Source organism: Procambarus clarkii, chromosome 36, assembly GCF_040958095.1.
Source record: "Procambarus clarkii isolate CNS0578487 chromosome 36, FALCON_Pclarkii_2.0, whole genome shotgun sequence".
Taxonomy (NCBI): Eukaryota; Metazoa; Arthropoda; class Malacostraca; order Decapoda; family Cambaridae; genus Procambarus; species Procambarus clarkii.
Genome location: NC_091185.1, coordinates 22,708,105 through 22,725,287, shown reverse-complemented (window position 1 = coordinate 22,725,287; position 17,183 = coordinate 22,708,105). Strand labels below are relative to the sequence as shown.

The window sequence follows — 17,183 nt, the reverse complement described above, 5'->3', positions numbered from 1 at the left end:
GTAGATGGAGGAATCGATCAATGGATAGATAGATGGATGAATAGAGTCATAGAATACAAATAGATGGATATAAAGATAGAGGAATCTTAGAGGATGGGTGAATAAATGGATAGGTGCATGAATAGATAGAAGTTGGATGAATAGATACATGGATGGATAAAGAGGTAGATGGCAAGATAGATGGATAGATAGCTGGATAAATAGTTTCTTTAGTGCCATGAGGAACACAAAAGCCCAGATGGTGTGGCCGGAACGTCGTGGCAGCTGTACACTTGCAGCAGCCCAGATGGTGTGGCCGGAACGTCGTGGCAGCTGTACACTTGCAGCAGCCCAGATGGCGTGGCCGGAGCGTCGTGGCAGCTGTACACTTGCAGCAGCCCAGATGGTGTGGCCGGAACGTCGTGGCAGCTGTAAACTTGCAGCAGCCCAGATGGCGTGGCCGGAGCGTCGTGGCAGCTGTACACTTGCAGCAGCCCAGATGGTGTGGTCGGAACGTCGTGGCAGCTGTACACTTGCAGCAGCCCAGATGGTGTGGCCGGAACGTCGTGGCAGCTGTACACTTGCAGTAGCCCAGATGGTGTGGCCGGAACGTCGTGGCAGCTGTACACTTGCAGCAGCCCAGATGGTGTGGTCGGAACGTCGTGGCAGCTGTACACTTGCAGCAGCCCAGATGGTGTGGTCGGAGCGTCGTGGCAGCTGTACACTTGCAGCAGCCCAGATGGTGTGGTCGGAGCGTCGTGGCAGCTGTACACTTGCAGCAGCCCTCTGGCTTGCAGCACAGGACACGGATGCCAGTACACACATTGTGCACAGTTTATGTAGTGACCATTGGGCGCTAATTACCACCGTCGACATGAGCAAGAGAAAGAAAGAGACAAATAAAAGAAAAAGGTTATCACTCGGACGAGATATGAGGCCACACTTCATAAACAGGATGAGTGACTGGTTCACGGAATACCAAATCCCAGAAGACATTGACACATTTGTTGATGACCTTAATCACCAAATTGAGAGCTGTCAAAGAGTTCCGCGCCGTACGCCTGGGCGAAGTAACCCTCAGAGGAAGAAAATAAAATGGTATGAGAATGGTTACATAAAGATGCTTAACGCAAATGTGCGAGACATGAGTAGAGAGTACCGGAGACATCCCACTGAGAGTAACCAAGAATTGTTTAAAACTGTGTGTCAAGTAGCCAGGGAAGAGAAGATTAAAGAACGGGAAAGACAATGGCTTGAGTTCACTAGCTCTATTGGACGGGAAACATCTGCAAGACAAGTGTGGACAAAAATTAAGATAGCTAAGGGTGGCAGAGCCCGGCCTGCCGCTCACAAAGACCCCCAGGGTAAGGCTGAGGAACTAATTCACAAGTGGAGTGATGCAGCATCCTCCTCCTCCCTCCCTGCAGAAATCAGCAGGGAACAGCTCCTGCGACATGATGACAGAAGAATTAGGATAACAAGAGCACTGTCTAGTGATGACGAATATGGGGAACCAATCACAGCCCTAGAAGTAAGGGGCGCTATGAAAAGGGGTAAAAGTACAGCACCTGGTGAAGATGGCGTCACCTACGACATACTCAATGCACTGTGTGAAGTGTCTGGGAATCCACTACTCCACCTGTTTAACAAGTCATTCCTAAGTGGAGTGCTGCCCACACAATGGAAACACGCAATAATTGTTCCCATACCGAAGCCTAATGACCCTGGCAATTACAGACCTATCAGTCTCGTGTCATGCACTTGGAAGATGCTTGAAAGGATCATCCTAAACCGACTGTTGCACAAAATAGGCAGGTTAGGGGAGGGGGTCAATGGATTTGTTAAAGGACGGAGCACAGCAAATTGTATAGTTAATTACTTGGCTAATGACACGGCTAGGTACTCTGTATTTGTTGACATCAAAGGAGCCTTTGACAAAGCACAGGGGATTGCGATCCTGGACGAGCTTGCATGCATGGGTGTCAAGGGGAGACTCATGAAATGGGTTGAAGACTACCTCACAGGAAGGAAAGCCAAGGTTTGCTTCAATGGAGCAGTCTCCAGAATTATTAATGTGACAGTGATTATTAATGTGACAGTGTCAGACCACGGAGAAAAATTTAAACAGGAATTTCCTTAAGTACTTTCGTATATTAATACTTCTTGAGAAGGAGTGGTTTTACAGGTCGAGTACTGGACACAAATAGGCAGGTGAGGTACAATAAGTGGACACAAATATGAGCCGCACAAAAACTGCAGAGGGCCTATTGGCCAATCCGGTGCAGCTCCCATTCATAACCACACACAGGCCCACACATGGATAATCATAACATAAGATAGTAAATATTTACAATGAATTAGTGAGACAAATGTGTTCCAATGATCCTACTAAAATCGCCCTCTAATTGATCTATTAAAAATGGATCTAAGTTATATAAACCACTGCTAATGTTCAAATTACTTTCTTTTGTGATCTGTATCAAAGCAGATTCAATTATGTTTCTGTTATAGGTGCTTTTACAATTCGTTATTGAAGAAGCCATCTCCCAATCAATTTGGTGAGCATCTTCTGACAAATGAAGATGCTCAGTCTAATACTTTGTTCGTTCATTTGTCAGAAGATGCTCACCAAATATACCTACACACATACATATACATAATACACCTCTGTCTCTCCTACTTGGAAAAGGTACGATAGGTTCTGTAGAAACTATTGTGCTATTAAGCACTTAACCACTGAAGGTGATTTAGATGCCTTTTTAAGCTCAGGTTATAGTTACAGCACATACATTATATAACTGAGTCATTACATAGTCAATCTTGAGTACAAGTCCAATATATCATCAAGTGCTTTAGTATTCATATAGTATTTACAGAGTTCAGCATACCTTAGCCCAGGAGGGGGAAAGTCAGTCAATATGGGACATTCAACAATATAATGTTCAAGGGAGTACATGTTATCTCTTTTACAAAGTTGATACATTTGAAGCAACATTTGATTTTTGTATTCGACATTTGAGTTTTGAGAACGCCTACAGATGCGTTTATATCCTAGTAATATTTTGGCCACCATAACATCACATTGCCGAGTTCTTGCTCTACTAGTTCAATATTCTTTTGATGTTGATAGAGTTCTCTCTCAGAGTACTTATTGTACCTCCGCTTTTCAAAGGGGGTATTCTGCCCATCCTGCCATGCCTTCTGGTCTCATGTGATGTTATTTATGTGTGCAGGTTTGGTCCACGCAAGACCCGATTGTTAGCACCAGGTCAGACCCGGTCGTCAAGACCACGTTAGACCCGATCGTTATGAGTCAAGACCATGCTAGACCCGGTCGTTATGACTACGTCAGACCCAGTCGTCAAGACCAGGCCAGACCCGGTCGTCAAGACTACGCCAGACCCGGTCGTCAAGAGTCAAGACCATGCTAGACCCGGTCAAGACCACACCAGAACCGGTCATCAAGACCACGCCAGACCCGGTCGTCAAGAGTCAAGACCAGGCCAGACCCTGTCGTCAAGAGTCAAGACCACGCCAGACCCGGTCGTCAAGAGTCAAGACCACGCCAGACCCAGTCGTCAAGAGTCAAGACCACGCCAGACCCGGTCGTCAAGAGTCAAGACCACGCCAGACCCGGTCGTCAAGAGTCAAGACCACGCCAGACCCGGTCGTCAAGAATCAAGACCACGCCAGACCTGGTTGTCAAGAGTCAAGACCATGCTAGACCCGGTCGTCAAGACCAAGCCAGACCCGGTGGTCAAGAGTCAAAACCATGTTAGACCCGGTCGTCAAGAGTCAAGATCACGCCAGACCCCGGTGGTCAAGAGTCAAGACCACGCTAGACCCGGTCGTCAAGAGTCAAGACCACGCCAGACCCCGGTGGTCAAGAGTCAAGACCATGCTAGACCCGGTCGTCAAGAGTCAAGACCATGCTAGACCCGGTCGTCAAGAGTCAAGACCACGCTAGACCCGGTCGTCAAGAGTCAAGACCACGCTAGACCCGGTCGTCAAGAGTCAAGACCACGCCAGACCCCGGTGGTCAAGAGTCAAGACCATGCTAGACCCGGTCGTCAAGAGTCAAGACCACGCCAGACCCCGGTGGTCAAGAGTCAAGACCATGCTAGACCCGGTCGTCAAGAGTCAAGACCACGCTAGACCCGGTCGTCAAGAGTCAAGACCACGCTAGACCTGGTCGTCAGGAGTCAAGACCATGCTAGACCCGGTCGTCAAGAGTCAAGACCATGCTAGACCCGATAGTTAAGACCACGCCAGACCCGGTCGTATGTATAACACTATAAATGGATTTATTTACTATTTCACGTACAGCGAGAGGAAGACACAGAATATTGGCGGCTCCAGGCTAACGGCCTTTATTAACTTAAAAAATCACACCTTTCAAGTGTTAATTGTCAGAGGTTCTGCAGAGGTCAGGTTGTGTGAAATGACCTCGCTCTCTGCTAAGCTGATTATTGGAGACGAGTGGCTGTGCTGTTTCCATTAAACAAGCCGCTGTCAAGGTGTAATAGGAAAATAGCCAGAGACAATCTCTTGGTAGGCGGAGTTTAGCTCTCGGTTCCTCCTTAAATACCGGTGGAACTGTACATACCTTTGGAACTGTACATACCTGTGGAACTGTACATTTGAGATGCAGAACTGATATACAGATAGAGACAGTGAGAGAGGAGCCTCACTAGGTCTACATAGGCCTGTCCCATGCCGGTGCTGACTCTGCCTGTCACCCATAACCCCCCCCCCCTAATCCCCTCCTCTCTACCATCTTCCACTCAGAGACGTTTGTGAGTGAGCTTAAAAGGTTGACGTATTTGGTATTTTCCAACTTAAGTGTTGTGTGATTGTCAGGTGCAGTCAGACGTAGTTGCTCTCCATTTCTTGTGTGGCGACTCAATTAATGTTGTCATTTGAAAATCAAGTGATATAGTTGAATTATGATACCCATATAAGTGAAGATATAATGTTAAATATATAATTGATTAATTTACTTTTTAATTGTCTTTAATTCTGATCCCTAGATGTTGGACTGTGAAAGCTAGAGTGGAGAGCACTCTAAAGTTTACTGGCTTAAGATTATGAGTTCAAGATTATTAACTATATAATTTACATTCGTACAGTCGTTACTTGATAACATCAGTTATTTTTTTGTGGGACAGACAACTTCCATTCCTTGACTTATAAATAATTCTTGAATGGATGGTTGCTGCACTTTCTGTCTCTTTCCATTTCCCATTTTCTCTCATTCTAAACTTTCCTTTTCTCCTGACTTCTCTTCCTCACTCCTCCCTTCCACCTCTCTACCTCCTTCACTCAATGAGTTGTCTTCATTTCCTCCATTTCCGATACGTTACACTGGCGGTGTTGTATCAAGACCACGCCAGACCCGGCCGTTAAAACCACGCCAGACCCGGCCGTTAAGACCACGCCAGACCCGGCCGTTAAGACCACGCCAGACCCCGTCGTCAGGACCACGCCAGACCCGGCCGTTAAGACCACGCCAGACCCGGCCGTTAAGACCACGCCAGACCCGGCCGTTAAGACCACGCCAGACCCGGCCGTTAAGACCTCGCCAGACCCGGCCGTTAAGATCAGGGCAGACCCGGCCGTTAAGACCAGGGCAGACCCGGTCGTCAAGACCACGCCAGACCCGGCCGTTAAGACCAGGGCAGACCCGGCCAGACCCGGACAAGACCAAACCAGGCCTGTTCGTAACGACCGCAAGACCTGGTCGTCTCAGCCCCGCCCACAGTCATTAGGGCTACGGGCTGTTAGTGATATTACGCACACTGTTCCCCTGGAGGCCAGTTTCAGGTAATTAAACTCTGCTTGCCGCCTCCTACTCAACTTTCCATACACACTAACACCGTTTATAGCCTTCCAAGCATACTATAATGTTCTGTATATCCTTCCAAGCATACCACCATGCTATGTATATCCTTCTAAGCATACTAACATGCTCTGTACAGCTTTTCAAGCATACTATCATTCTCTAAATATATTCCAAGCATATTACCATGTTCTGAATATCCTTCCAAGTATAAAACCATGGTCTGTAAATCCCTCCAAGCATACTACTATGCTCTATATATTCTTCCAAGCATACTTCTATGCTCTGTATATCCTTACAAACATACTACCAAGTTTAGTACAACATCACCAGGGAGACGAACCACTACACAATAGCACCAGGGAGACCCACCACCACACACCAGCACCAGGGAGACCCACCACCACACACCAGCACCAGGGAGACCCACCACCACACACCAGCACCAGGGAGACCCACCACCACACACCAGCACCAGGGAGACCCACCACCACACACCAGCACCAGGGAGACCCACCACCACACACCAGCACCAGGGAGACCCACCACCACACACCAGCACCAGGGAGACCCACCACCACACACCAGCACCAGGGAGACCCACCACCACACACCAGCACCAGGGAGACCCACCACCACACACCAGCACCAGGGAGACCCACCACCACACACCAGCACCAGGGAGACCCACCACCACACACCAGCACCAGGGAGACCCACCACCACACACCAGCACCAGGGAGACCCACCACCACCACACACCAGCACCAGGGAGACCCACCACCACCACACACCAGCACCAGGGAGACCCACCACCACACACCAGCACCAGGGAGACCCACCACCACACACCAGCACCAGGGAGACCCACCACCACACACCAGCACCAGGGAGACCCACCACCACACACCAGCACCAGGGAGACCCACCACCACACACCAGCACCAGGGAGACCCACCACCACACACCAGCACCAGGGAGACCCACCACCACCACACACCAGCACCAGGGAGACCCAGCACCACCACACACCAGCACCAGGGAGACCCACCACCACCACACACCAGCACCAGGGAGACCCACCACCACACACCAGCACCAGGGAGACCCACCACCACACACCAGCACCAGGGAGACCCACCACCACCACACACCAGCACCAGGGAGACCCAGCACCATTACACACCAGCACCAAGGAGAACCAGCACCACCACACACCAGCACCAAGGAGACCCCCCACCATTACACACCAGCACCAGGGAGACCCACCACCACCACACACCAGCACCAGGGAGACCCACCACCACCACACACCAGCACCAGGGAGACCCAGCACCACCACACACCAGCACCAAGGAGACCCACCACTACCACACACCAGCACCAAGGAGACCCCCCCACCATTACACACCAGCACCAAGGAGACCCACCACCACCACACACCAGCACCAGGGAGACCCACCACCACCACACACCAGCACCAGGAAGACCCAGCACCACCACACACCAGCACCAAGGAGACCCACCACCACCACACACCAGCACCAGGGAGACCCACCACCACCACACACCAGCACCAAGGAGACCCACCACCACCACACACCAGCACCAGGGAGACCCACCACCACCACACACCAGCACCAAGGAGACCCACCACCACCACACACCAGCACCAGGGAGACCCACCACCACCACACACCAGCACCAAGGAGACCCACCACCACCACACACCAGCACCAGGGAGACCCAGCACCATTACACACCAGCACCAGGGAGACCCACCACCACCACACACCAGCACCAAGGAGACCCACCACCACCACACACCAGCACCAGGGAGACCCAGCACCATTACACACCAGCACCAGGGAGACCCACCACCACCACACACCAGCACCAGGGAGACCCAGCACCATTACACACCAGCACCAAGGAGACCCAGCACCACCACACACCAGCACCAGGGAGACTCATCACCACACACTGTTGGGAAGAAAGCTTACCATCTATTAATTGATTGATATATAATTAATAGATTAATTTAAGTTAATCGAAGGACCACCCTATTTTGACTGAAAAAGGAAACAAAGTTAAATGATAAGGACTGAAACACCAGTGCCTATGGATAAGAAACTATTGAAGATTATTCTTTAAACTTCTATGGGCTGTATAATATATTAATGTTCGAGAATAAATTTTCCGTCCTTCACAAAATGGGGGGTTAATACCAGAAGTATTAACGTACTCCCAGTACGCTTCATCGAGGCTGGTTCTTCCTCGAATAAAAATTAGTAATTCTACTAAATACTATTAAGAAACATTAGATAAATTGATTAGTGGTAAAAAGATTATATGTTGATTAACCAAGCAATTATTCTCATTTGACCTTGATGAGGCTAACATATTACGTTAGATATCTCAAATCAAATAAACTAAATCTCTTCGACTGATCTAGAATTTTCTCAATCTAAGAAATAATAGAAAAGGTTTCAGCTGCTTAGCTGTAATAGTGAACGGAGAGGTAGAGGTGCAATGGTGTCGTCTGCTACTTGCTGCAACACATGAGTTCAAGCATGGCGTGGGAACATTAGGACCACGACCGCTGACAACAAGCTGAAATTTCAACTGAATATACTAATTGTTTGTACCTACTATCTAGTATCCTCACTATACCGTAAAAGGAATAAATTTAATTCCTTATGGACGTACTTATTGTTTGGGGAGGTCGCGTAGCATAACGATGGACAGTGCACAGTACAAGGATATAAAGAGTACTCATTATAAACAATAGTAAGGCACCTAGCCTGCTGGTTGTCTACCGAAGCAATCCTAGATTGCTACTGGAGCAATTGCACGCTCCTAGGCCGATTAACTGCAAGGGCATAACGTAGTATTGATGGAAATCGACTCTCCCGGGACGCAGGATGCGATTGTTGGCGTCTCTAGCGACGAAGGATGGCGAATGGTGGCGTCTCTCCGCCCTCCCTCAACTCGTTTCCCGCATTCACAACAGAAATTACTAATCACGGATAATTCTTTTCCGTGTAATTACTGATGTAATGCGTTAATGAGAACCGGGTTGCAATTATAGGGAATTAAATAATATCATATTCTCATTAAATGGTGTTAGTCGAGAAATGGAGAGAAATTTGATTTCCTCCATAGCATTCGTATGTAACAGATAAAACTGCTACTTGATAATAATTTCAGTTAATAACTCTCGGTTTTGGATTATTGGGAGCTATATTATCCGTAGTTAATTATTGTACGGAATACTGATAATTTTAGAGAACCACATTCAATTCTCTAACATATTGGCAATAAATATGTTTAGATGGACCTTATCTGACGCAATCCTGCCTCTCGATGTCGTGAGAATATTAGCAATAGGCTCAGATAAAGATATATTAATTTATGTTAACACTACCATTAGTGAAATTAATAACTACTGTAATTAGTATATAATCATGATGTATTATAATACAATGGTAGTGTGTTAGTGTTGGAAATTTCCAACACACACCAGCACCAGGGAAACCCAGCACCAAGGAGACCCAGCACCACCACCCACCAGAACCAAGGAGGCCCACTTGTTGGAAATTTCCAACACTAATACAATACTGTTGTATTATTATTAACTATTACTAAAATCTACTAATTACTGTAGTAACTAAAATTAACTAACAGTAGTGTTCACATGAACTAATAATTGTATCTGTACAATAATGCTGGAATTCTTACGTAACCAAGCGCCAGTATTGCGCCAGATTCTACCAAGTTAAACACATTTATATCCAGTGTGTTAGAGAATTGAGTGTGATTCTCTAAAATCAGCAGTATTCCGTGTGATAATTATTTACCGATAACATAACTCCCAAATAATGCCAAATCGAGAGTTTTTAGTTACAACTGTTATCAAGTAATGAATTTAACGTCACGCGTGAATGCCATGGAGAGAACTAAAATCATCTCCATTTCTCGTTTACCATCGTAAGACGAGAAAGTAATAATATTTAGCTCCCTAGAATTACAACCCAGTCCTTATCAAAGCATTTTAGCCACAACTGTGCGAAATAATATTATTCGTGTTAAATAATTTCTGTGGCGAATGCGAGACACCGGGGAGAGGGAGACGCCATTGTGGTAGACGACAGCTCGAGGAGAAGTCGCCAGTGTGCGGCGTGAAGACTTGTTGCGGAATTGAGCAACTCGTTTTGGTGTCAGAGTCTAGGATACGTTGTGGTGAATTATCAGCAAGATTTAACCTGATATTCATCCCGGAACTAGTTAATTTGTTCTACGTGATCCATCGTGACCGGCCAAATAAGCGCGTCGACATCCAAGCCAAGCTAGCCACCACGTGTTCGCCATTGTGACGCTAGAGCCTGGGACGCGGTTTCGGCAAGCTTCAACTTATACAGTACCCTATTAGCTAAGTATATAACTCCCTTGTGATGCATCATTAGAGATTGTATATGGCAGGGTAGCTTGTCGTTACGTCGAGCAACATAAATAAACCACATGTTAGTATTCTAAATTAATTTTATTCCCCATTTCTTGAATATAGATATTTAGTAACCTAGTACATTACTATGTAATATCCCTTAATTTACAGCTCGCGTGTGAGGAATTCCACGAGCTGTTTCTTTACCCGTGTTATTCATCTCCCAGTGTTCTACGAGGAATTCCGGAGATCCCGAGGATGATTCGTAACTGATGTCTTTGAAAACGTCTTCAAGCTAAGACTTTTCGTATTTCTTTGATTATTCAAATTATCAGTATTTTGGTTATCATTTATAGAGTGCTGTACACTGGAGATAATACGTGTTTATTGTAATGATTAATTTCTGATATTGATGATCTATATTCTTATTGGTGATAAATTTCTATTGATTCTCTAATTGGTCATAAGATTAGGTTATTACACAATGAACTGGTGTACGAACCACACTAGTTCCTAGACATATATGAAGTTCTAGCAATAACCCCCCAATGTAGGTGTTTGAGGCTTTGATTCAAGTAAATTATTTATACAGCCCATTAATTACTAAAGTGATTATATTTCCTAATATTTATCCATAGTCACTGATTCTTACAGGAATTTCTAATGATCACATTTTATTAGTTTCCCTCTTTACTATAAAAGCGGGTGGTCCTTCGTAATTGATTTCATTACTTTAATACTTATATAAATAGAGTCAAGCCCCAAATGTCCCACATTATGGTCCTTATCGAACCGGATAAACACAAATATAAATATAAATACTAGTTAGTAATAACTAATCACTGTGTGAAGTAGTCTAGACTAACCATTTTAATTAATTGTGTCTACCAACAACGTAACACATAGGTTAGCCTAAGTCACACCAAGTCATTGCTACTTACACCTCATGTATAAGGTAGCACTCGTGGGACACAGTCAATTGCCCACAACACTTAGGCCTACACTTCATGCTGAAGTAAGAATCTTTAGGTCACCAGGAGCAACAGCTCATAACTTTTACAACAATTCCACACTAACACCTGCGTTAGAGTGGCCACACCATCTAACCATTATATACTTAGGTGGTAATGACATCCATCCTACTCGTCTTCCAGCTGAGGTGATCAATCACCTTAAAGCCATAATTTCTTCATTTAAGCTCATCAGTAACTCGGTAGTATTCACGTTAGTGGAACCTCGCCAACCAAGTCAAGATAATCGTTGGGGAGTAACACCAGAATACTACCAGAGAGCTGCTAAATACATAAATTTCAGGATGAAAAAACGAGTGAGATTGGATGCCACTTATATCCAATTTACAGCCAGACCATATAGACAAAACCTGGCAAGAGATGGTGTACACCTGTCAGGTGAGTCTAGGTTACATGTGGTTGACAAATTGATCAACACAATCAACTATCACAAACGGCTGTGGCTAGCAAGCCAAACTTAATTGTACATAATTGTTTTCACTTGTGTGTGCAAGTGCACACTTATAAACTATAAAATCCAAAAACCCAAAAATACAACACAACTATATTCACATTACTGCACCACAATAATCTTTACCAGTCTTATTAGGTAGAATTTAGGCTGTGATTGTGCTGAATTTGGCACAAACCCAGACTAAATAAATTTGTAGTTTCTTAAGTAGGAATTATCACGACTAGACTTAAAACTAGTCAGTAGTATATGTATTATACCATTTGTGCTGACCCTATCAAGGGTGGGATTAAACTTTGAGATAACTCTGATTGGAGTGTCTCCATATTATTTCATCTTGTACTCATTAATTTGTGTGTATCTATTTTGAGTATTGCTGGATGATCACCATTACATCTAATGGTGATATAGAAGAGCTAACCGGACGAAAGTTAATGGTGAAGTTCAGACAGTGCTCAAAATATCTAGCTACTTGTTGTTAGGTAGGTACATTTAACCTCGAGTGAGGTAGAGTATAATTTAGCCACGTTAAATTAGGCTATATTTAATATTACTTGTCAACTAATGAACAAGTACCCAAGCTTCATTAGTAATACTTATTCTAATCCCATGAAGTTTGGACTTAAGCCCATCATGGCTACTCCTGAGCAATTAAGGAGAACCTATATTGGCCTTAAAGGTCATTTGACCAGACTAATTAACAAGTCTGAGGGCTTATCTAAAGCAACTCACATTGATTCTTATCAATTAGAGACATCAGTGAGAGTGGCTGATCTGAAATTTGATCAAGTTAAATCTACAAGTCAGTCTTATATTGCTCTACTGAATACCATAGAAACTGATCCTGATGAATTGGATCAAGTTATAGCAGATATTTCCCAGTATGAAGATGAGACTCAAGATAAACTTTACATGCTATCCAATCTAGCAACACAATCTAAATCCAATACAAATAATGCTATGTCTCAATTCAGTAACCAATTACCAGAGATTCGTTTGCCTACTTTAGTCTTACCTACATTTACAGGGCTGGATACAGAAAATTGGGACAATTTTTGGACTTCATTTGAAGTTCATATACATAAGAAACCGTCTCTTGACAAGATTTCTAAATTCTCATACCTGCTTAGTCTTCTCAAAGGAGAGGCTAAAAAGGTCATACATAACCTAACTCTCACTGAGAGTAATTATGAGGAAGCTATAAAACTGTTGAAGTTGAACTATTGCAACAAAGAGTTGAGTATAGCTAACCTTTATTACCAGTTGCTAGATCTGAATGCACCAAATAGCAGACCAGACTCACTTCAAAGCACCAGACTAGAAGTAGAGTCTCTAGTAAAGGCCTTAGGTACTAAAGTTGATATACCAGCCTCGGAATGGTCAATCAAGTTACTTTTCCAGAGGAAATTACCTCGAAATATCTTAGCAGAGCTTTGCTCACACTATAAAACCGAGTTTCTCACTCTTGACCAAATATTCGAGGGACTGAGAATAACGGTTAACAGGTTGAAGGCCCATGATAAGATTAAACCTGAGTCTAAACCACCTAATATTGACACTTAAGTCAAACCCAAACCGACTTTGAATAAATCTAGTAAGTATAAATCTAGGACTGCTCCATCCACTGGAAAGAGGAGTGGTAATGTAGGTGCTTATTCGGTATCTCCTTCTGAGGTAACCAATGACTTGTCTGCTAAAGAGACAAAGTCAACCAAAGAAAGAAGGTGTCTGTTTTGTAGTCAAGGACATGCCACCTACCAATGCTCTGTTTATCCTAATTTTAATACCAGGATTAAACGGTTACAAGAAATACACAGGTGCACCAAGTGCATGGGCTCTCATGATCCCAAAAAATGTGTAGTGCAACTACGTTCATGCAGTATATGCAACCAAGGTGTACATCACTATGCCTTATGTAGAAAAACTTCTACCCAATCCATGACAACTGGGGAGAATTCCACGAATTCTACCACAGTTCAATATTGCAAAGTGCATCAAGAAATAAATGTACTTGCTACTGAGTCAGGCAATAATACCACTCTGCCTACAGCTCATTAGACTAATAAACAGGAAATCTAGAGTTAACACTAGAGGTCTTTTTGATCAAGGATCACAGAAAACCTTCATTACACAACAGTTAGTCAAGCAGTTAAAATTAAAACCTGCCAAAAGTGTGAGATTGAATATTTCTGGGTTCTTGACTGACAGTGGACCTCGTGAATACCAAGTAGTTAAGGTATTAGTGAGACTTGGATCTTCCACTAGTCCAATACAAGCGGTAGTAGTAAATAAACTTCCTACAGACCTGCAGGTCACAGCATTAGCTCGCACTGCGAAATATCTTAAACGAAACCGCATGAGGCTAGCAGACTACAAAATCAATTCTGACTGCCTCACTGATGTTGGAATACTTATAGGCGCTGACCATTATTATAAATTTATAATGGGATGCACCAGACAACACGGAATGAATTTGTTGTCATCTGCTGGAGGCAAGCTGCTTACTGGACCGGTGCTTTTCCAACAGAATCCAGCGTCAAACAACCAACAATCTAACAACATAATAGTGGCGTGACTAGGCTTGGAACAGTCACCCCTACATTTCAGAGAAATATCTGAAGATATTGAGTCTGATCCACCTGTACATCGTCTGTGGGATTTAGACACTTTAGGTATTATCCCTGAACAACCAAGCCCTGATGATATGTGGACTTACCAGCAATATCTGGATACAGTTGTCTATAAAGATAAACAATACTGGGTGAGACTACCATGGAAGTTGAATCATCCACAACTTCCAGTTAATTATTTCCTGGCAGCCTCACAATTGCAGTCTCAATTAACACGACTACAGAAACAGCCAGACAAACTGAACATGTATCATCAACTAATCCAACAACAACTCAACAGTAAATTTATCGAGGTTGTTGATAATGATGACCGGAAAATAGGTCACTATTTACCCCATCACGCTGTGGTGAAAGATTCATTGACAACACCTATCCGTATTGTCTTCAACTGTAGTGCTAAAGTGAAGCCAAGCAGTTGTCTTTGAATGAATGTCTCCAAACGGGACCTAGCCTAACCCAAAGGCTACATGATGTGCTATTACGATTCCGCACTGGTATTTTTGCTTATACTGCTGATATCAGTAAAGCTTTCCTTAGAGTAGGTTTACAGGAAGAGGATCGTAATTACACTAAGTTTCTCTGGATTAAGGACCCACTGGATCCTAACAGTGATATCATCACATATCGTTTTGCCTCTGTATTATTCGGAGCGACGTCTTCCCCATTTCTATTGCAAGCAACATTAGATACACATTTAAGGAAGTCAAATAGCCCTTACAAGGCAGAAATTAGTGACAACATGTATGTCGACAATTTCCAGGGAACTACAAATGATCAATCTAATTTGGTAGAAATCTACCATGAGGCTAACCGTGAGTTATTAGGAGCCAATATGCCACTACAATCATGGGCCTAAAATGATAAATCATTAAACCAGATAATCGAGAAAGAATTTCCAGGTTATCAGGTACCTAATCAATTAAAGGTTCTGGGTGTGGAATGGAACACAAGTACTGACGAGATGAATGTCAAATCAGTACAAACTGATAATTCATCCCTTACCATGAGAACATTGCTCTCGTATGTCAGTCAACCATTTGACCCTTTAGGCTTACTTAGTCCTATATTAATAAGGGGCAAACTCCTAATGCAGGAATGCTGGCAGAAACATATGGGATGGGATGATCCGTTACCAAGTGAGTTACAAGCTAAATGGCAGATACTCACAACGGATTTCAATCAGTTAGGTGTTTTGAAATTTCCTCGTAATGCTTCAGGACCAAACTTGCCCACAAATTTGCACGTTTTCTGCGATGCCTCTGGCAAAGTGTATGGCGCTGTAGCCTACTTAGTTAATAGTGTACAATCAATTTTGCTCACATCTAAAGCAAGAGTTGCTCCCATCAAGAAGAGATCTTTACCTCAAATGGAGTTGACTGCATTGCTGGTGGGAGTAAGATTGGCTCATTGCCTGACCAAGACACTCAATAATATCCACTTTGGTGAGATTGTCGTGTGGTCAGACAATGAGGCAGTCTTACAATGGGTAAGAAACAACAATAATAAAACTCCCTACGTCAGCAATCGTGTTAGGGAAATTCATGAATTATCTGCTGGATATAAATTCAGACATGTTCCTACTAAGGACAATCCTGCGGATTATTTATCTCGAGGATTAACACTAAAACAACTTATCAAGTCTTCGCTGTGGTTCAATGGACCTTCATGGCTTGTTGGTGGTCAGTGGCCCAAACAAAAGCCACAAGTCATAGTGACCAATATCACCACTCCCATGAAAGAACCAGAACCTCATCGAATCTTAGCCATTGATCCTTACAATTATTCTAACTTAAGTAAGTTATTAAGAGTGACAGCACATGTGTTTGATTTTCTTGCTATGATAGGAATCAGACATAAGTTTCCCAATCCCATCCTCTACTGGATCAAACGTGCACAACAAGAGACATATGGAAGCGAATATGAAAATCTTCCAGATAAATTAACTAAGTCTCTAGGTATCTGGTATGATGCCAACACCCATAATATATTAAGGTGTGGAGGACGTTTGCTTCATGCAAAAATTGATCTGGATACAAAGAATCTAATCCTTCTACCTCGTCACCACATCATTACCAAACTTCTAGTTTTACATCACCATCAATATGGTACTTTACATGGTGGAGTGTTAGATACTCTCACCGACCTTAGACAGAAATACTGGCTTCCCCAAGGTCGTCAAACAGTCAAATCAATTATTATATTCTGTGTAATCTGCAAAAGATACGATGCTAGAGTATGTCCTTACCCAGGACCTCCACCACTCCCTGAAGAAAGAGTGGTTCATCTTCGTCCTTTTGAAACCACTGGTGTCGATTACACAGGAGCTTTGCTTCTCACTGGCAACCCAGATAAGATACCAGTGAAAGCTTACATTTGCCTCTTTACGTGTGCCACCACCAGAGGCGTACATTTAGAAGTGACTTCAGATATGAGTGCTGAAGCCTTCATCCTAGCCTTTCGCAGATTTGCAGCTCGCAGATCTTGTCCCAAACCAATGATATCGGACAATGGTTCCAATTTTGTGGCAGGAGAAGCCTGTCTGCGAGAAGTATGAAATCATCCAGAAGTACAGTCCGTCTTGCGGAGACGACAATGTCACTGGAAATTTATAGCTCCAAGAGCCCCTTGGCAAGGTGGGATCTACGAACGAATGATAGGAACTGTCAAGAAGTGTTTAAGAAAAACCTTACATCGACAGAAAATTAGTTACTCCGAACTCCAAACACTTGTTGTGGAAATCGAGGCGCTAGTCAATAACCGCCCATTAACATACCTGTCAGATGATTTCTCACAGAGAGAACCTCTGAGT

General features: G+C 43.9%; 1 protein-coding gene across 1 annotated transcript; it reads left to right on the top strand.

The window, feature by feature from the left end:
- Positions 1-3,318: 3,318 nt before the first annotated feature.
- Positions 3,319-16,928, top strand: LOC123756225 (proteoglycan 4-like). Its single transcript, XM_045739306.2, has 4 exons — positions 3,319-3,753; positions 5,363-5,802; positions 12,437-12,625; positions 16,775-16,928. The coding sequence occupies exons 1-4, from the start codon at positions 3,319-3,321 to the stop codon at positions 16,926-16,928; spliced, it is 1,218 nt and encodes a 405-aa protein (XP_045595262.2).
- The last annotated feature ends 255 nt before the right edge of the window (positions 16,929-17,183 follow it).